A 21,604-nucleotide genomic window follows, 5' to 3' on the forward strand; every position below is an offset into this window, starting at 1 on the left:
AACGTTAGACATTAAGCAGGGCAGCCCAGGTGGCTCGGCGGTTTAGCGCCGCCTTTGGCCCAGGGCGTGATCCTGGGGATCTGGGATCGAGTCCCACGTTGGGCTCCCTGCATGGAGCCTGCTTCTCCCTCTGCTGTATCTCTGCCTGCCCCCCCAAGAATAAATAAAATCTTTTAAAAAAGATTAAGTAAACAGTGAAGCAGAGAAAACATGACCGGTGGAAGAAATTGAGGGCAGAGATGGGGGGGGGGGGGCGTTTGGAACTCTATAATGCTTCTTTGGGGGAGGGGAGCCACAGGACAGAAAAGGAGGCTCCAGATGGGCCACAGCTTAGCTTTAGATTTCATCCTTGTCAGGGCCTCTCAGACTCTAGGTCCCGGAGCCCCTGCCTATGGTGGAGAGAAGCCGGGACGGAAACTTCACCGCCCACAGGCAGGCGGGCCGACCACTGGGTCTCCACCACTCCCTTAGTAGGTCGTGAAGAAACCCCGGGGCGGCAGAGCAAGGGGCCAAGTAGCCTGGCGAGACGCGGGTTTCGGCCGCCGCCGCCGCTTCTGCCTCGGTTCTGGGGACCCGAGGGTCCTGAGGCACGCTCCCGCGGCAGCCCTGTCCTGGCCGGGGCCGCGCCCCGGAAAAGCGGAGTTTCCGCCGGCCAGGCTATTGCTGCCGTGAGGACTACGCGGGAGGGGAGAACCGGGCGGGCTGCCTGCGGCCCACGCCTCGGATGTGAGAGCAGGGTCCGGCCGGGATCCGCCGGGTGGAGGACCCTCCTCCTAGGGAGCGAGGGGAGCGCGCCCACGGGCTCGCCAGGGGCGCGAGCGCGAGCCCGGGCCCCGCCCCTTGGTGTTGGGTGGGGCCGGCGCCAGCCGGAGCTCCCCGCCCCCGCGGACACGCCCACCCAGTGTCTCGGCGGCGCGAGCCGCAACAGGCAGCGGCGGGCGAGCGCGAGGACCGCGCGCCGAGAGGCCTCGCGCGTGCGTGCAGCCTCTCGCTTGCTCGCTCGCGCGCTCGGGCGGGCGGGCTGAGGAGACGAGTTGAGCCCTCGCCGCCGCGGTGGGAGAAGCCTGGGCGTCCCCTTGGCGTCGCCCCGATCCCCGTAACCCCCGCGCCCCCTACCCCTGGCCCGGCCATGGCTGAACGCGGAGGGGCGGGCGGTGGTCCTGGAGTCGCCGGGGGCGGCAGCGGCCAGCGGGGCTCAGGGGTTGCCCAGTCCCCGCAACAGCAGCAGCCGCCGCAGCAGCCGACGCCTCAGCAGCCGACGCCCCCCAAGCTGGCCCAGGCCACCTCGTCGTCGTCCTCGTCCACCTCGGCGGCGGCCGCCTCCTCCTCGTCCTCGTCCACCTCCACCTCCATGGCCGTCGCGGTGGCCTCCGGCTCCGCGCCTCCCGGCGGCCCGGGGCCAGGCCGCACCCCCGCCCCAGTGCAGATGAACCTGTACGCCACCTGGGAGGTGGATCGGAGCTCGTCCAGCTGCGTGCCCAGGTGAGCGGCGGGCGGCGGGGGATTGGGCCCTCCGGGCCGCAGGGCCGGGTCTGTGACAGGCCCCCCGCCTTCTCATTCCTCCGGGTCTCAGTGCCCGGGGGAGCGTCCCCTCCCTGGATTCCCCCTGGCTGTTCGGCCTGGCTCCTTCCTGCGGGGACCCCGCCCTCTCCTGTCAGCCCCACCTTCTGCCTCGGCCCGGACCACCCTCTTCCCCTCCCCGATTGGGGCCTTCTGGACTCTCAGCCTGGGGCCTTCTCTCCTCTCCTCGATCTGACCGAATCTGGCCTTCCTGACGGTCAGTTTCCCTGCGAATGTCACAGACTCTTTTCCCTGCTTCGTTGGCGCCCGTGGGCTGTACATATGTTACATAGTTGTGGTGTAGATGTCTTTTGATATTATTATTTCTCAATATACTCAGCGTGTGCCAAACTTGGTTGTCGTCTTCTGCCAGGTAAAGCCCGTATTAGTAACCCTTGAGGCTTCTCGTTAGTCTTCAACAGGCACACGTTGATTTGTGCTTCAGATTACACACATTCTCTCCTGGCCTTTGCTCTTGTAAAAGTCCTATTTAGTGTGTCTTTAAGTGTATTTTTCATCCCCCGCCCCGTTCCTCCCCAGTAGCTAGTCACAAATTTTCTTAGCCATGGAGGGCTTCTTAAAATTGCTGCCTTGTTCCTAAATTCAATCCATTCCTCTGTCTTTTGGAACCCTCTGGGGACTTTCCTTTCATTGGTAAAATATGCCTGAGTTTGTGATGTTTTCTGTTTCTGTATTGGCAAAGCAGTCTTTCTCCCACTCTTTGGGGATAGGGTACAGTGTCTTACAGTTTACCCGTTGAACAGACACTGTGGAACTGGAAAAGTTCCAGTAAGTCCAGAAAAGTGCCTGGAGGTGATCTTTTCCTCACCTCTAAACTGAACTGATTTCGTTTGTTGCCTTAGAGTTTTGGACTCCTTATTCTATTAGCCCAGCCTTGGGTATTTGGATGTCTAAGTGGGGGTTAGGAAGTATTGTCTGGTTCCAGCCTCAACTCTATTTCCTCTTCCCTTTATTTTGAATCATTTCTTGCATACAAAATTACACACACACACACACACACACACACACACACACACACAGTTATCTCCTAGATAGGGCATTTTACAAAATGATGAAAAGTATAATTCTCTACTTGACTCATCTTAAGAAATAGAGCATTATAAGTTATGTTGAAACCTTCAGGATGCCCCTTCCTGACCATATCTTCTACTTCCCCTCACAAAGGTAAACACTATTCTGAATTGTGTGTTTATTATTTACCTTGTCTTTTAAAAATAGTTTTATTGCATGCGTGCATCTTTAAACAATATTTTTTAGTTTAGAGTGTTTTTGAAGTTTATGTAAGTGCCGCCATACTGTATGTGTTCTGTGAATTAATTCAGTTGTGTTAATGTGTTTTAACTGAGCGTTAAGCTTGTGAGACTCATCAGTGGGGTATAGTAGCTCTACTTTAAATATTTTCACTAATGGATAGAATTTCATTGTATGAATAAATCATAATTCTCCTTTTGGAGAACATTTGGGTTGTTTCTTGTTTGTTAACAGGAACAGTAATGCTGTAAATATTTTTGTCCAGGACTCCTGGTGTTCCTTGCAAAAGTTTCTTTTGGTTGTCTTTATATGTAGGGGTGGAATTGCTGTTTGCAGAGTATACATCTGAAACTTTTTTAGATAATGCTAAATTGTTTTCCACTCATGCCCCGCCCCTCCCCCCCTTTCTCTTCATGTCCTTTTTGTTTCAGCATTCACTTCACTGAGTACACTTTTTTCTTTGTCTTTCCTTTAATCAGAAGGCACTTAGTTTGCTTTGGCCAGTGCCCTACCACACACAACACCAAACTCAAGTGGGAGTTTAGTGTCTAATGGTCCTTAGCAGGCTTCCTTCTTTCTAGGTAGGTCCATCTATAGCTGAAGTATTCTAACATAAGCATTGTGCCCCTTCCTACATTAATCCAGTGTTAGTATTACAGGCTCTCCATTCTTCCTTCATGTCTATTGCTATGTTTGGTGACATTTGGACAACTGCCTTCTCTAGCTTGTTAGATTGAAAAAGCATTGAGCCAACTGGGAAGAAACTGCTGTGTAACAAAGGGAGGTAAATAAAATCACTGATGACTGTTGGTGTTTTGGTCTGCCTCTACTGGTCACTGAAAAGTCCGTGTAATAAATTTTTAGCTCAGGAAACAGCCCACTATCCTGAGTAAATTGGTAATTATTATCCTGACTTGGTGTGAAAGGCTTAGGTTGGCTTGTTGTTTTCACCTGTGGGGAACATGCAGTTATGTCTACTAACCGGTGCTTGAAATTGTCAGCTGTCCTACTCTGACTTTTTCAGCTATCACCCTTGTACCTCTCAGCTCCTTGTGGAACACTTGTGCTCTTTGGAGCATGCTGTTTTATCTGCAGGACAGAAAATAACACCCTGTGGGGAGAAAATGTCCTGCTATTGGCCTTTCCAATTACTAGAGTCATCTGGTTAATTTGAGGTCTCCTTGTTTACTTGTTCATGTTGTTTAGAATATATTGGCAATGTGCATTCTGTATACAGCATTCTGTATATAGCCTGGGATTAACATTCTTGTCTCATGTAACTTAAATGAGATGCAGACATGTAAGATGTGTGCACTTAAGAAATGTAAACATGATTGTGGATTTAAGGCTTTATATATATATAAAACTTTTATATATATAATATATAAAAATGTAAATAAATGTAAATATAAATATATACATAGATATGTATTTATACATCTAATATATATTTATATATTTATATTTATTTACATTTTATATATATATGTTTATACATATATATATATAAAACCTTTTATGGTTGAAGAGAGTACCTGTAGTTGGCTTTAAAATAACTAAATTGTTTTATTCATTGATATTTTTACCAGCATTTATTTATTTATTTTTTATTTTTTTTTAAGATTTTATTTATTTATTCAGAGAGAGAGAGAAAGAGAGAGAGAGAGGAGAGAGGCAGAGACACAGGCAGAGGGAGAAGCAGGCTCCATGCAGGGAGCCCGACGTGGGACTTGATCCTGGGACTCCAGGATCAGGCTCTGAGCTGCAGGCAGCACCAAACCACTGTGCCACTGGGGCTGCCCCCAGCATTTTTTTAAATTAAAAGATTAATACATGTCTGTGATTAAAATTCAAGCTATAACATGAGAAAATGCTCTGCATCACTTGCCATCAGGGTAATACAAATCAAAACCACAATGAGATACCACCTCACACCAGTGAGAATGGCGAAAATTAACAAGGCAGGAAACCACAAATGTTGGAGAGGATGCGGAGAAAAGGGAACCCTCTTACACTGTTGGTGGGAATGTGAAATGGTGCAGCCACTCTGGCAAACTGTGTGGAGGTTCCTCAAAGAGTTAAAAATAGATCTGCCCTATGACCCAGCAATTGCACTGCTGGGGATTTACCCCAAAGATACAGATGCAGTGAAACGCCAGGACACCTGCACCCCGATGTTTCTAGCAGCAATGTCCGCAATAGCCAAACTGTGGAAGGAGCCTCGGTGTCCATCGAAAGATGAATGGATAAAGAAGATGTGGTTTATGTATACAATGGAATATGACTCAGCCATTAGAAATGACAAATACCCACCATTTGCTTCGACTTGGTTGGAACTGGAGGGTATTATGCTAAGTGAAATAAGTCAATCGGAGAAGGACAAACATTATATGGTCTCATTCATTTGGGGAATATAAATAATAGTGAAAGGGAATAGAGGGGAAAGGAGAAGAAATGGGTAGGAAATACCAGAAAGGGAGACAGAACATGGAAGACTCTGGGAAACGAACTAGGGGTGGTGGAAGGGGAGGAGGGCGGGGAGGTGGGGGAAACTGGGTGGCGGGCACTGAGGGGGGCACTTGACGGGATGAGCACTGGGTGTTATTCTGTATGTTGGCAAATTGAACATCAATAAAAAATAAATTTATTATTAAAAAAAATTCAAGCTATAAAGAAAGATGAAAATTTTAAAGGAAAAAGCCCCAGCATTGTTTCTGTTTTCACTCTCTAGAGGTAATCACTGGGAAATACAGTTGGCTTTTAAGATTCTGTTACAAGCTGGTAGGTCTTTATAGTTCATGAAATTCACAGCTTTAGAAATTGACATTGTTTTCTCCCTGTACTAAGGGCTCATGTACTTAGTTTCTCTCAACTATGACCCATGTATTGGTTAGTGGGATGGCAACCTTATAGGCAGGTGGCATGTTGCTTGATGTTAAGGGAAGAGGGTTTTTTTGTTTTTTTTGGGGGGAAGAGGGTTTTTTTTTTTTAAGATTTTATTTACTTATTCATGAGAAACAGAGAGGCAGAGGGAGAAGCAGGCTCCTTGAGGGAAGCCCTATGTGGGACTCAATCCCAGGACAATGGGACCATGCCCTGAGCCAAAGGCTTAACTGCAGAGCCACCCAGGCGTCGTGAGTTTTAGTCTCATCGTTGACCCCTTCTCTTTGGTTCTTTTCCCTGATGTTCTTTTCTCTTTTTGAGTTACTTTAGTAGGAGAGGCAAAAAAATTATTAAATTTCACGGGTGTACAAAATCTCCCCAGTGGCATAAAGCCAGTTTTTGGGAGATCAAATGTGCTCTGCTATATCACTCACAAACTGTATCACATTTGTCTTTGAGTATAGAGCACATTTGCATATCTTTATCTGTATGTGTACTTAGGGAAAGAGTTCAGGAGTTATCAGTTGCATTTTTCTTTAGGCCACATTTTATTTTTTTAATTGAATACTAAAGTTAGGCCTTTTTGGATAAAACTGTTAGAACCAAAGGAGGTGGCCATGGCTAAGTTGGCATGACTAGTCTGCGGTAGAAGTGTTACTTTCATCAAGACACTTAGGGACAGTTGCCCCTCTAACCACAAAAGCATTAGGCAAGCCAGGATATATTACTCTTGTATTCTTATTTTATGCCAAGGCAAACACTTCCACACCTTAGGTTTGTTTTTATTTATTGATCGGGAATACTTTTACTTGCCATTCATTCTAAAATGTGGGTGAAATAAATATAAAATAGGACCTATAGATCTGTAAGAGAAAGTACTTTTTAAATGATAGATATGAAGTAAATGAAATTGATCAAATAAGAGAGACCTAGTGAAATTTCTATTATTTCCCTAGCATTAAAAGTCTTAAAAGCATATCTCAGAAGATATGAGTTTCACATTGTGAGTGTTGTAATAGAATATCCTCTCTATCAGGTAATATTATCCATTGTCCCCGTGGAAGCTCAGATTCCTTAAGTCAGAAAGAGAATGACTTTCACAGAGTCCGTTTTACATGTATTGACTTACAGATCTTTTGGGCACATTAGTGGTTATGAGATTTCTTTTTAAACTGGTTTTCCAATTTCTTTTAACTGAGCCAATAAGCTGCTACTGTTACTGTGAATGTTTGCCTCAGTGTGCATGAGGGAGGTACAAGTAAGAATATGGGCTGTGTCTTTTCACTGCTTCAACCCAGGAAGCTTGTCCTGTTTCGGCCTGGACTTGAAGGTTTAATGCATCCTCTGAAATTTGGAGCTGGCTTGGCTTGCACGGTAGCATCACTTTCTGGGAGTACTTTACGCATCCAAGGTAGCTGTGGGAATGCTTATAAGAGTTGGTCTTTTTTCAGTTTGGGTTCGGAGTGGTATTAGGGCTCTTGAGAAAAGAGAGTTTGAAGTTGGTCTTAGAATGTCTTTCAGAGGCCCCTTGGGCTGGATTGAGTGAGGTGGTTTGGTTTTAGATTGGCATGCATGGATAGAATCTTTCCTTCTCTAGGCCTAGTTGGAAGAATAACCAACATAGCCTCTTCTATTATTTTTTTTTAAGATTTTATTTTTTTGTTTATTCATGAGAGAAACACAAAGAGATAGGCAGAGGGAGAAACAGGCTTCCCACAGGGAACCTGATGAGGAATTTGATCTCCGGACCCCTGAGCCCTGAGCAGATGCTCGACAGCTGAGCCACCCAGGTGTCCCCAGCATAGCTTCTGATGGGTTTAGAGAATCAAGATATTTATGACTAGACACTAACTCTAGAGTATTTTCCTCTTCCTGCCATTCACAGGGCAGTTGTCTGGTTAGAAACCCGGCTGGATCTGCATTCCCTTTTACCGTATTACAAACCAGAGAAGATCTGCAGTCACAGTTCAGGGAGCTGCTTATACCTATACTTGGCCTCTACCTTGGATAGAAAGTAGAGTAGAAGAACAGTAGAGAAGGCCAGTAAATGATGATGAATATTTACTTACCTTATACAGCTTTCAGAAAACAGTTTGTGAAAGCATTCCATTTGACATTCAATTAAATCTTAACATCATAAGCCGTTTTATCTTAAAAGTTGTGCTGTCTGATACAGTAACCACTAGTTGCATGTGGCTTTTTAAGATTAATTAAAATTGAATAAAATTTAAAATTCTCAGTTTTATTAGCCACATGTCATGTCAGTCACACTAGTCACATGTGGTTAGTGGCTTCCATATTAGACAAGGCAGATCTAGAATGTTTTCAGGACTACAGAAAGTTCTATTAGATAACATTAGATATTTTAAAGAGAAAATTGCCTAACCATGGTATTTCTAGTAGTAATATCTGTGGTTTCTCCTTATTTATTTAATTAAACTGAATACTTTTATCCTCTTCCAGATTATTTTATTTTTAAAAAAGATTTTATTTATTTGAGACAGAGTGACTGAGTGTGGGAGAGTGCATACAAGATGCCTGAAGGGCAGAGGGAGAGGGAGAAACAGACTCCCCGCTGTGCAGGGAGCTGATGACTGTGATGATGACAATGGCTCTACCTTGGATTGAGAAGTAGAGTAGAAGACCAGTAGAGAAGGCCAGTAAATGATGTGCAAGGAGCCGGTTGTGGAGCTGAATCCCAGGACCCTGGGATCATGACCTGAGCCTAAGGTAGATGCTTCATGGATTGAGCCACCCAGGTGCCCCTCTTCCAGATTGTTTTATTTATTTTATTTTTTTAAAGATTTTATTTATTTATTCATAGAGACAGAGAGAGAGAGAGAGAGAGAGAGAGAGAGAGAGAGAGAGGCAGAGACACAGGCAGAGGGAGAAGCAGGCATCATATAGAGAGCCTGACATGGGACTCGACCCAGGGTCTCCAGGATCACGCCCTGGGCTGCAGGCGGCGCTAAACCGCTGCACCACTGGGGCTGCCCTTCCAGATTGTTTTAAAAATGTCCCTTTTCTTCACTATTTAAAGGACCTGTTAGTTTTCTTCTATTAGTCTTTCTCCTTTAAGTGTTTTTACTTTTTAACCTGCTCACTTTTTCCTGTAGGGAATTTGCTTCCAGGTGCCTGCCTGCCATTTGTTTCCCAGTTTTAGGTCTTAGTCAATACCTATTGAAAAAATTGTCTGGAGACATTAATTCTAAAATGGCTTTTAGATGGTTAGATTATATGTGATACTAATTTTTGTCCGTGTTTTTTGTGGTGATTTCTAAACTTTTTATAATAAACATGCATTACAGAACAGACCAGTGAGTGTTGTTTTAGAAATATATATTTAAAAATACAATCAGCTCTACTCGATTGTATACCTTAAAGGAGTATACTCTTCACAAATTTTGTATTGCAATAGAGCTGTAAAAAAATACACATTGAACACATGAAGACATGGGGGTGGGGTCTTAAGTTTTACTCCACTCATTACCTTCCTTTCTTGGTTCTAGAGTTTTATTGATAGTAAATACAGTGAATGGGGAATGTTCTAGATGACGTTTCCCTCATGGTGAATGGTTGACAAGGTAGTATTGAAAATGGCATGTTTATTTATTTATTTGTTTAATATTTATGTAGATTCTTTTAGATAGTGAAGTGTTTTAAGATATAGTCAAGGTGAAAATCTCTGAGTTTAGTTGTGGCTTCACATATTTTTCTGACCCTGAATTCTGTTCTTCCTGGGGATCCCTGGGTGGCTCAGTGGTTTAGCACCTGCCTTTGGCCCAGGGCGTGATCTTGGGGTCTCGGGATCGAGTCCCACATCAGGCTCCCTGCATGGAGCCTGCTTCTCGCTCTGTGTATCTGCCTGTCTCTCTGTGTGTCTCTCATGAATGAATGAATAAAATCTTTATTTTTTTAATTTTTTTTTTTAATTTATGATAGTCACAGAGAGAGAGAGAGAGAGAGAGAGAGAGAGGCAGAGACACAGGCAGAGGGAGAAGCAGGCTCCATACACCAGGAGCCCAATGTGGGATTCGATCCCGGGTCCCCAGGATCGCGCCCCGGGCCAAAGGCAGGCGCCAAACCGCTGTGCCACCCAGGGATCCCCTGAATAAAATCTTAAAAAAAAAAAAATACCGTTCTTCCTTTTTTTCTCTTTGGGAGCAATGGTCCGTTGCCAGCTCCCAAATAAACCCACCCTTTCAGCACTTACAGTACTTCTAGATCTGTGAATGTGACACACTAGGTAATATCTACCAAGTACTTTGGCAATAATAATAATAATAATAATAAAATAAAATAAATTTAGAACTGTGATGTGTATCTTAGAAATTACACTATAATTTATGTGTTTTTTAGTGACTCAATACAGATAAAGGTAGATACGAAGGAAATGATGTTTTAAAACTTGGTTCCTAGTGGAGGAATACCTGTTCTCTCTTTGTGGACTGTGTAACTCTTCTTTATGACAGCTTGCCTCTCAAAACCTTACTGTGAGCAAGATTTCCACCAGGTCCCATTGTGGATATAATTGGCTTATGAATTCTCCCTGAGGAAATTTAGACTAATTATTGTGTTGAGACATAAAACAGTGTTTTTTCTTTATAATTGTTCTCCAAAACATTTTGTGTGTGTCTGTCCGTCCATCTATCTTGAGTTTTCTTTTTGTTCCTCTTTTCTTTCATAGATGAGATAGAGATTCTTTATAGCAGTTTTTTTAATAATATAGAAAACACAAAAGGCTTAGGACATTAATTGTCATTTACTTTGTTCCCTCCTCATTGACTTTTTCTTGTCTCCTGTTTAAAAACACCAAACAGGGATCCCTGGGTGGTGCAGCGGTTTGGCGCCTGCCTTTGGCCCAGGGCGCGATCCTGGAGACCCGGGATCGGGTCCCGCGTCGGGCTCCCGGTGCATGGAGCCTGCTTCTCCCTCTGCCTGTGTCTCTGCCTCTCTCTCTCTCTCTGTGACTATCATAAAAAATAAAAATAAAATAAATAAATAAATAAATAAAAATAAAAATAAAAATAAAAACACCAAACAGCTTCAAGGTTTACAGAGCAGCTTTATCCTTCTGTTTCTCTGTATTACAGTACCTCTCAAACCACATTGCACTCTACTGTTTGTGATTCTACCCATCTTTTGCCACTCTAGTTTCCTCCCAGAGTGTAACTACTAGTAGGAGTTCAGGGTCATGTTTCAAAAGAAAATCAGATTATGTCACTCCCTTCTTCATAATCTTCCCAATTCATTCATTTAGCAAATGTTTATAGACCAGCTGGTCTCCTTGATCTCATAAAATATATATTCTAGTGGGTGAAGATAAGTCACACTATCAAATAACTTTTCATCATACTTAGAATAAAACCCCTTTTCATGCCTTATGAAAGACTTCAAGATGTGACCCCTTCCTGTGTCTTTGACCTTATCTTCTGTCATTTTCCACGGTGCTCACTTGGCTTTGGGCAAGCTGGGCCTCGCTGTGGTCACCTCTGCCTTTGGGCTTTTGGACTTGCACCTGGGATGCTTTGTCCCCACATCATCATGTGGCTGGCTTGTGAGTATCATTGAAGTCTTAGTTAATCTACCACCTTGGAAAGCTACCCTTACCTGCCTGTTACATTCTGAGAGTTTATAAAATTTTACAACTAGTTTTACTATCATCTGGAATAATCCTGTTCATGTAATAGTTACTTTATAAGTGCTCAAGAAATACATTTGTCAAATGAAAGTGTCTTTTTATTTATAATGTTTATTGAATGGATATTTGTTATACACAATTCTTTTATTCAACAAATCCTTATTGAATATTTCTATGTGCCAAGCCCTGCTGTAGGTGATGGAGAAACAGTAGCAAACAAGTTGATAAAATTCAGTCTCTCCTAGAGTATACATTTAGGTGGAGGGAGACAGATAATAACTAGGTAATTATATTTATAAAAAATAGGTAATGAGTGAATGCCATAATGAAAAATAAAGCATAATAAATAAAGCAATTGAGAATGTTGGTGGAAGGGCTTTTTTGGATAGAATGATCAGAGAAGGTGTCTGATGAAGTGACATTTGAGCTGATGCCTGAATAAAATGAACCAGACCAGTTGAGCATTTACTGTGTCACAATAACCATCAGAGGCAGGTACTGAGATCCTTTTCCCAGAGAGGGAAATCAAGGCCCAGTGAGGTGAAGGCATTTTATTTTATTTTATTTTATTTTATTTTATTTTATTTTATTTTATTTTATTTTATTTTATTTTATTTATTTATTTATTTTTTTGAAGACATTTTATAAGGCTACACGGTTTAGAGGTAGGTGGGCTGGGATTTGTCTCATGACTCATAATTATCTGACACCAGAATGATTTCTCTGTTTAAATTTGGTGTTCCTCAAGCCCTGGCTGGCTCTCATAGTTGACAAATAATAATATTTAATGTTTATACTTTGCCATTTGGAATTACAGAATATTTCTCTATTACCAAATTATAGATAGCAAGAAATAGCAAAATGGCTATAACTGCCAGTTCTAGAGCCAGGTAGCCAGGATTTTGTTGTTGTTGTTGTTAGCCAGGGTTTTAATCCTGATTCTGTAGTTTACCATTTAGTGATTTGGGCAAATTATTTAACCTCTCTCTCTCTCTCTCTCTCTCTCTTTTTTTTTTTTTTTATTTAACCTCTCTTATGCTTTAATTTTTTCATCCACAAAATGGGCCTAATAATTGTCCCTACCCCTCATTAATTATGAGGATTAATGATATTAATATAAGTAAATGCTTACATGGCACATAGATAACACTTAAAAATAATAACTGTTACTACTATTACTATTGGCAATGGCTATCCTTACTGCTATTCCAGCATCTTTGTCTTTCCCTGATACCCCTTTAAAAACTGCTTGCTTTCTAGAGTCAGGGCAACCTAGTTGATACTATGATTTCCTCAGTGGGACCATCATAAGGTCTTGGGTTCATTTTAGACAGATCCTGCCAAACTCCAAGCTTCAAGTCAAAATAAAATATTTTGGTTTTCTGAAGCAGTGGCTGGATCAGGATCCTGTTTCTACATCCTGCCAGCTTATATGAACGGAAGAGATGGTGCAGGCCCCGCCTGCAAACCACAACTTTGTTTTGAGCCAATTTGACTTGACAGCTTCCCTATTCTACCTGCTGACTTCTTTAGCTCTGGTTTGACAGCCAGAAGAGCAACTAAACCAGTTTACAGCTAGCCATTTATTACCAATAAAAGCTAAGTGACTCCTAAGAAAATGAGTGTTTAATGGAGTTGATATTTTTCTCTTATCTCCTTAAGCTTTCCTTTTATGTCTCAAACTATAGAAAATTCTATTTTACTTTTATAGGAGAAACCTGATAATACTTTTAAGGCCTATCACTAAACATTTGGATCTGTGTGTGTGTGTGTTAATTTTCTCCTTCAATAAACACCAAGACTGTACTGTCCCATTTTATTTTATTATTATTACTTTTAGAGAAGGAGAGAAAGGAGGGGATAGGGACAGAGGGAGGGAGGGGGAAAGAGAGAGAAAGAATCTCAAGCAGACTCCCAGCTGACCATGGAGCCCCCTGGGCTCCATCTCCTAACCCTGAGATCATGACCTGAGCTGAAATCAAGAGTTGGACCCTTAACTGACTGAGCCACCTAGACACCCCTGATTCATTTTAGTTGGAAATCTACAAATACATTTACATGTTTCTGGTTCTTCCTTAAGAATATGTAAAACAATTTCTCGAGTGTGGATAATCATGATGAATGGGATCCTCATGGTGAATATCAGGGCTTGAAATGAAGAGTGTAAACTGGTATGTGTTGTATTATTCTTAAACTCATTTGTTTGCTTTTTTTGCCTTTATTTATCCCTATTGCTATCAATATACCTTCTTTCTGCTTTATTGCCTAAAATAGAATGTGGGCTAAACCAGGTAATCAAATATGTTAAGAATGAATGGGTTGGGGAAATGAAGGCTAAGAGTAATGGACAATATCATCTGAATACATGAGATTCACAGCTATGTTTTAGGAACAAGGAAGAAACATTTCACCTACGTTTTGGTCTGGGTTGGTACACGCCAAGGATGGGGATTGGTGGTGAGTTTGGGTAGGAGTTTAATCTTCTAAAGTCTTGGGGAATCAAAAACCCTATTGAAGATGCAGTTTGCAATGCAAGTGAAATTTTACATTTGTTTTGGAGAATTACGAATTAGTAAAAAAAAGCCCAATATATATTGCTTGGTTAAATTTGTTTTGATTACCTGCAGGCAAGTCCCTTTTTTCATTTTTTTAAAAGTGAGTATACTTTTTTTCCCCTTGCTGATTTGTTATGGAGAGAAACAAAATGTTTGTAAAATGTTTGAGCATCTGTATTCATAGAAATCATTACCATAACATCTTTGGGAATGTCAGTGAAGCTGTGAGTATGATGGTATAATATTTGTTGACCCGTGATAGACCTGATTTACATTAGTCATCATTTACATTGTCTTCACAAGTAGGTTTTTTGTTTGGCACTTTTAGCTCACATCCAAGGAATGTGGCAGTGTAATCTATCTTAAGTCTATTGTTTAATAAAATTGTCTCCTCAAAACTAAAATACATGGTCAGTAGTCTACAGCATTTGTCATTTCTGCCATGCACCATTTTTGCTGTGGATGAAAATGAATAAGCAACTCTAGAAACCAAGGTCCTCTGGGAGCATAAAAACTCTTGTAGCTATTAATGGATTTAATTGTATTTCCTCTTTGCCACCAAAATGTGCAATAAATTGTTTATGCCCTTGCTTTTAATGGGGAGAATTGTTCATTAACTGTATGTAATATCATTATCGCTTTGTTTTTATTACTTGTAGATAATCCCCTCTATCTTCCCTTTAAAAAAAAACATAAAAAAGGATAGCTATAATACTATTAAATATTACTCCTTAATCTTTTCAGTTAGCTTTTCTCTCCATGGAGAAAAAGGAAGTATCCTTTCACTGGAGAAATGAATTTGGGCTAGAAATGGGATATGATTTCCTAAACCAAGATTTGGCATTAAATTAGTTTGGCATGCTTTGGACTTAGGCCAGGTGATATGTTTACTTATGTTCAGGAAGGGCCTGGTTCTAAAGTAGCCTCACTGATGAATGAATGCCATGTCTCAGTTGATGAGGCTTCATCTAATTTGTGTCCATTTAAGAAAACATTTTTAGAAAAAAGACTGTTTGGAGTGATGGCTCTATTTGGGTTTTGTTTTGTTTTGCTGTGTTTTGTTTGATGCTCATTCAGGTATTTCCTCCTATTCTTATATATCTGCAGGAAAAAAGTCAGCAAATTGCTATAATTTCTTTAAAACTGTATGCCAAAAATGTTTTGACTTTAGAATTTGGTTTCTTATTTGGCTTTACTTCATCATGTGGTTTTGGATAAGTCTCTTTAACTCTTTCTCTACCTAGTAGTCATTTAGTCAGCAAATAGCTGTTGAGTGTATACATCATAAGCTGGTCACCATTTTAGACACCGAGGAGAAAACAGTCAATAAAAGAGATAAAATCCTGGCTCTTATGGAGGCTACCTTCTAGGGCCAGATGGGCAGCAGACCATTAGCAAATGAATGAGGAAATGAGAGAGTTTGTCAGGTGGGGAAAAAATAAGGTAGGAAGGGTAGATAAGTAAAGCAGAGAGAGTTACAGTTTTGAATAAGATGGTCTGCAAGACCTCAGAGAAGGGGAGCAATCCTTGTGAAGCATAGATTTAGCCAAGCCAGTAGAGGAAACCATAGGAAGTACTGGTACGTTCCAGGAACATATAGAAGGCCAGTAGGCTGGAGCCAAATGAATGAGGATTGAATAATGGGAGAGAAAGTCACAGAAGCAAAGAGGACCCAGATCTTGTAGGTCATTGTAAAACTTAGCTTTGACATTGAGTGAGATGGGAAGCCATTAGGGATTTTGAGCCAGAGAAGAGGCATGATAATAACTTTCCTATTAAAATACCAACTGGCTACTGTGTATAGAATAGCTTGTAAAGGAGAGTAGGGTGGAAGCAGGGAGTCCAAGTAGGAGTGTTGGATGATGTCGTGGGAGCTAATACTGACTTGGAAAAGGGTAGTAGAGGTGGAAAAGAAGAGAATTCATCAGATTCTAGGTATATTTTCAAAACTAAAGGATTTGTTTATGGATTGTACTTGGGATATGACAGAGCAAAAGGATTCAAGGATGACTTGAAACATTTTTTTTTAAAGATTTTATTTATTTATTCATGAGAGACACACAGAGAAAGAGAGGCAGAGACATAGGCAGAGAGAGAAGCAGGCCGCATGGAGGGAGCCCAATGTGGGGCTTTATCCTGGGACTCCAGGATCACGCCTTGGGCCGAAGGCAGGTGCTCAACCACTGAGCCACCCAGGTATCCCAAGGATGACTTGAAAATTTCATTTAACTTCCTTGTGTCATTTTTCTGGTTTTTACAAAAAAAATTGTTACTGTCATTATTTTATCTTAAGTGATGTTATGTAAAAATGAGATCTGTATAACAGAACTCAAGATTCTTGAAGGAAAAAAAAAAAAAAAGATTCTTGAAGGAGTTTGTTTCCACTTTTGCCATTTGTAATTAACTGGGAATAAATTTCCTTGGGAATTTACTAGGTGATGGAATGAATAATCTATAGGTTGGCAACTGATTGTGTTAATAATCTAGATTAATTTTTGTGCATGTGTGTGCTGTAGGCCATGATGAAGCTATTGAGGTAGCTGAGTCTCAACATCCCTGATTATTCTGCTGTCATATTTGCTTGGTCTAGTATATCCTCTGATCCCTGTTTATCTGATGGGTTTTAATGAGGGAAATCTGTTGTAGAAGCAATTAATACTTATAGCACATAGGTTTCTTTGTGAAAGAAACTGAAAAGTCAAAAACCTGTGGGTTTTTTGTTTTTTTGTGGGTTTTTCTGTTTTTTTTTTTTTTTTTTTTTTTTTTTTTTTTTTTTAATGAGTAGTTTGCTACAGCAGACAGCATGTCTATGCGTCCTAGGAGTTGCTCTGCAAGGAGGAATCCTGCTGCAGAATGATCTAATTTGTATAATCTTGAAGGTGGAGTTATTTTTGAAAGAGAGCAGGACAATAATGGAGCCCTTTGCTTGTGAATGCCAAAGTGGATCTTACTGATTTAAAAGGAAAAGGGCTTATGGTCTTGTAGTTTGGATTCATTTCCCTCTTGTTCTGTTCACCATGTGTAGGTCAAGTTTATGATAGATATATTTAGATAATTGCTCTTAGAATGCTACCTGGCTTTTTCTTTTTCATAATTTTTTAAAATTTTAGGTAAGTGTATTACTTAATTTGAGATTTAGATAATGTGAGTTATATAAAAGAACAGTTATTAAATTCAGGAATTAGAATTTATGGCTCTACTTGATGAGATGAATACTGGGTGTTATATTATGTGTTGGCATATACTATATGTTGAATTTAAATAAAATATTAAATATTTAAAAATATATAATAAAAGATTTTATGGCCCTTTTTCTATCTTGAAATGAAATTCCCAGATTATGGGGATCCCTGGGTGGCTTAGCAGTTGAGCGCCTGCCTTTGGCCCATGGCATGATCCTGGAGTCCCAGGATCGAGTCCCGCATTGGGCTCCCTGCATGGAGCCTGCTTCTCTCTCTGCCTGTATCTCTGCCTCTCTCTCTCTCTCTCTCTCTCTCTGTGTATGTCTCTCATGAATAAATAAATAAAATCTTAAAAAAATAGAAATTCCCAGATTATAAAACTTTACCAACATGTCTATAATATCCTAACTACAATATGAGGAAAAACAAAAGGAGGCTATTTGTAATACAATATATATTTCTGTATGTGAATTCTCAAGACATTTGTAAATGGCATGGCATATCAGAAACTATAGCTGTCAAGTACACATAGTTTTTCCTCTGTGAATATGAGACTTATAAATAGAGACTAATACAGGTGTATTGTGTTGGTGACTCAGATATGTGGCAGTTACATTGGTGATATGATTTTATAGAATTCTGAATAAATCTTCATGAAGTTCTGTATAAAACAAAGTACCGTCCTTCCTCTAATTTACATAGTAGTAATATTCCTGGAAAATTCCATATATATTAAATGATGAAAAAAGTACTTAAATTTCTCTATAAAATTTATTTAGATGAAAGCTTAGTTAAAAACTGGTATTTATTTATATACATTTATGTCTGGTGAGACCAAAGGCAAATTTATTATGAAGCTAATGAAGCTTAAGCTTAAGGCCCTTGCTGTGCACTGGCTCCCTCATGACCCTATACCTAATTAAAAAAACAAACAACTTTTTGTTGGAGTATAATATATGCTTAGAAAAGTACACATAAGTACTGTTGATGAATTTTTACGAACTGGACAAACCCATATAACTAGCAAGCACATCAGAAAACAGAACATTGCCAAAACCTAAAACATTGCCTTGCCCCTTCTAATCACTACCTCTCCCTCCAACAAAAATGAAAGTATCCTAACTTACAGCAATGTAAGTCAAGTTTTGTCTGCATTTGTACTTCGTATGTGCACACTCTTGTATCTGACTTTGCTCAACAGGATGTTTGTGTGATTCATCCACATTGTTGCATGTAGTTGCTGTTCATATATTCTTGTTGTGTAGTGTTCCACATGTGAATACATCACAGTTTATGTAACTCTTCTGCAGTGATGGTCATGAGAAGTTTCTAGTTTGGAGTGATTATGGATAGTGCTGCTTAAATATGCTTGTGCATGTTGGTGGCACTCTAATATATTTCATTTCCTTTCTTTTGAGTATAGCAGCAGGAGTGGAATTGCCAGATCATAGGGTATGTATATGTTCAGCTTAGTATGAAAGTTCCAGTTGTACCACCTCTCCACCAACAGGTGGTATTCTTTGTCCTTTGTTTTAGTCCTTCTAGTTGGAGGTAAAATGGTTTCTCCAGTGGTTAGTGGTTTTAATTTGCATTTCTCTCATGATGTTTTTTTAAATTTATTTATTCATGAGAAAGAGAGAGAGAGAGAGAGAGAGAGAGGCTGAGAGTGAGAGAGAGGCAGAGACACAGGCACAGGGAGAAGCAGGCTCCATGCAGGGAACCCGATGCGGGACCTGACCCCGGGACTCCAGGATCACGCCCTGGGCTGAAGGCAGGCGCTAAACCGCTAAGCCACCCAGGAATCCCCTCTCGTGATGTTGAGTATGTTTTCATAAGCTTATCAGCCATCTGGATATTCTCTTTTATGAATTGTCTGTTCAGGTCATTTGCCCATTTTTCTTTTAAAGATTTTATTTATTTATTTATGAGAGACACAGAGAGAAAGAGGCAGAGACGTAGGCAGAGAAAGAAGCAGGCTCATGCAGGGAGACTGATGTGAGACTTGATCCCAGGACTCCAGGATCACACCCTGGGCTGAAGGCAGACGCTCAAACGCTGAGCCACCCAGGCGTCCCTGTCTCTCTCTTTCTTACTGATTTACAGGAGTTCTTTTTCTTACAGATAACTTCTTATACCCCATGGATTGCCTTTTTACTTATTAAATTAATTTTGCCTTTTTATTCTTTTATTTTTTTTTTTATTTTTTATTTTATTTTTTTAAAAAATTTTTTTATTATTACTTATTTATGATAGTCACAGAGAGAGAGAGAGAGAGAGAGAGAGAGAGAGAGGCAGAGAGAGAAGCAGGCTCCATGCGCCGAGAGCCTGATGTGGGATTCGATCCCGGGTCTCCAGGATCGCGCCCTGGGCCAAAGGCAGGCGCCGAACCGCTGCATCACCCAGGGATCCCGCCTTTTTATTCTTTTAATGGTGTTTTTTGATGAACAGAATTTCTTAATCTTAATTTAGTCCAATTCTCAATTTTCCCCATTATGTTTAGTGCCTTTTATATTCTCTTTAAGAAATCTTAGCCTAGGGATCCCTGGGTGATTCAGCGATTGAGCGCCTGCCTTTGGCCCAGGGCATGATCCTGGAGTCCCAGAATCGAGTCCTGCGTCGGGCTCCCTGCTAAGAGCCTGCTTCCACCTCTGCCAGTGTCTCTGCCTCTCTCTCTTTCTCTCTCTCTCTTTCTCTCTGTGTCTCTCATGAATAAATAAATAAAATCCTTAAAAAAAAGTCTTAGCTTACTTCAATATCATGAAGGTGTTCACTAATATTTTCTTTTAAAATGTATTGTTTTACTTTTCACTTCTAATCTACAGTCCATCTGCAATTGGCATTTGTGTGTGGTGTGAGGAGTCAGATATATTTTCCTCCATATGGATATTTCAATTAACTCCACCATTTATTTAAAAAGATCATCTTTTTTTTTTTACTGCTTTGCATTATGACCTTAATCCTAAATCACATGACGTTTTACATGTGGATCTATTTTAGACTTTCTGTTTTGTACATTGGTGAGTTTGTCCATGGTTGAACTAATGTCTCCTCTATTACTATATCTTTATTTTTTTAAAGATATATTTATTTATTCATTTGAGAGAAAGTGTATGTGATAGCAAGAGCATGAGCAAGGAAGAGGGTCAGAGGGAGAGAGCGAAGCAGGCTCCCTGCTGAACAGACAATTCACAGGATCATGAACTGAGCCAAAGGCAGATGCTTAACCTACTGAGCCACTTAGGCCCTCCTATCTTTATAATAGGCCTGTTGCTTGGTGGTATAGGTCTTCCAGCTGTGTGTTTGTTCTTGGTTGCCTTGACTAATCTTAACTCTTTGCATTTTCTTAGAAATCTTAGAACCAGCTTTAAGTTTTTTTTTTTTGAGAATTGTATTAGGATTGTATTGAATCTGTGGATTACTTTGGAGAGAATTGAAATCCTTAAAATATTGAATCTTTCAATTAATGGTTATGATGTGTCCTTCCATTTACTTCACTTAGATCTTCTTTGATTTGGCATTTATTAGGATAGAAGTATTGTACATCTTTCTTTAGATGTATTACTACATATTTGGTCTTTTAAAATCTTAAAACCTGATTTTGTAATTGTGAATTTGTATGCTTTTTCTTATACAGGACCCTCCAACTAGAATAAGCTTTAGACCCTACAAAACCTGGTTCTGCCCTTGGATGAAATGTTTTCACTTACATGAATGTTGGAAACATGCAGGAAGCTAGTCATTTTTTCTTTTTTCTTTTCTTTCTTTCTTTCTTTCTTTTCTTTCTTTCTTTTCTTTCTTTCTTTCAGATGTTATTTATTTATTCATGAGAGACACACACAGAGAGAGGCAGAGACACAGGCAGAAGGAGAAGCAGGCCCCATGCAGGGAGCCCAAGGGGGGACTTGATCCAGAGACTCCAGGATCATGTCCTGGGCCAAAGGCAGGTGCTAAACCTCTGAGCCACCCAGGGATCCCCGAAGCTAGTCATTTCTTAACTGTGCAGGACTTAAAGGAATTGTGGGTTGTAGGATATCTGGCATTCTTGGTTTTTCCACCATTGAATGTCAGTAAGGTCCACAATTGTTGTGACAATCCAGAATGCACCTTAGGGATATTAGTACTATCATTACCATATTATGACTCACTTATTAAAGACATTTTGCCTTTATTACAGTTATCATAGTCCATAAATGTAAGTGTGCTTGAGTGTCCTCAAATGTGTTTGATTTTTTGTTTGCTTTAGGAAGATTCCTGAGGTAAGCCAATAGTTTCAATTATTGACATCTGTAATCAAGACTTTAAAAACTAACAAATGGGTCATGCCTGGGTGGCTCAATTGGTTAAGCATCTGCCTTCAACTGAGGTCATGATCTCGAGGTCCTGGGATCAAGCCCCATATTGGGCTTTTACTACTCCCTCTGCCACTCTCCCCTGCTCATGCTCTCTCTCTCTCAAATAAATAAATAAAATCTTTATTTATTTATTTTTTATTTTTTAAAATTTTTATTTAT

The 21,604-nt window shown here is 40.5% G+C and overlaps 1 protein-coding gene across 1 annotated transcript in view; it reads left to right on the forward strand.

Annotated features, from left to right (window-relative positions):
* The first annotated feature begins 884 nt into the window (after window positions 1–884).
* The window catches only part of PACS1 (phosphofurin acidic cluster sorting protein 1), a 140,429-nt gene continuing 119,709 nt past the window's right edge, over window positions 885–21,604 (forward strand). Inside the window, exon 1 of the mRNA XM_026004387.2 lies at window positions 885–1,482. Coding sequence (XP_025860172.1) covers window positions 1,130–1,482 — 353 coding nt within the window. The 5' untranslated portion in view covers window positions 885–1,129. The remainder of the gene's footprint in view (window positions 1,483–21,604) is intronic.

The sequence above is a fragment of the Vulpes vulpes genome, chromosome 5, assembly GCF_048418805.1.
Source record: "Vulpes vulpes isolate BD-2025 chromosome 5, VulVul3, whole genome shotgun sequence".
NCBI classification, from domain to species: domain Eukaryota; kingdom Metazoa; phylum Chordata; class Mammalia; order Carnivora; family Canidae; genus Vulpes; species Vulpes vulpes.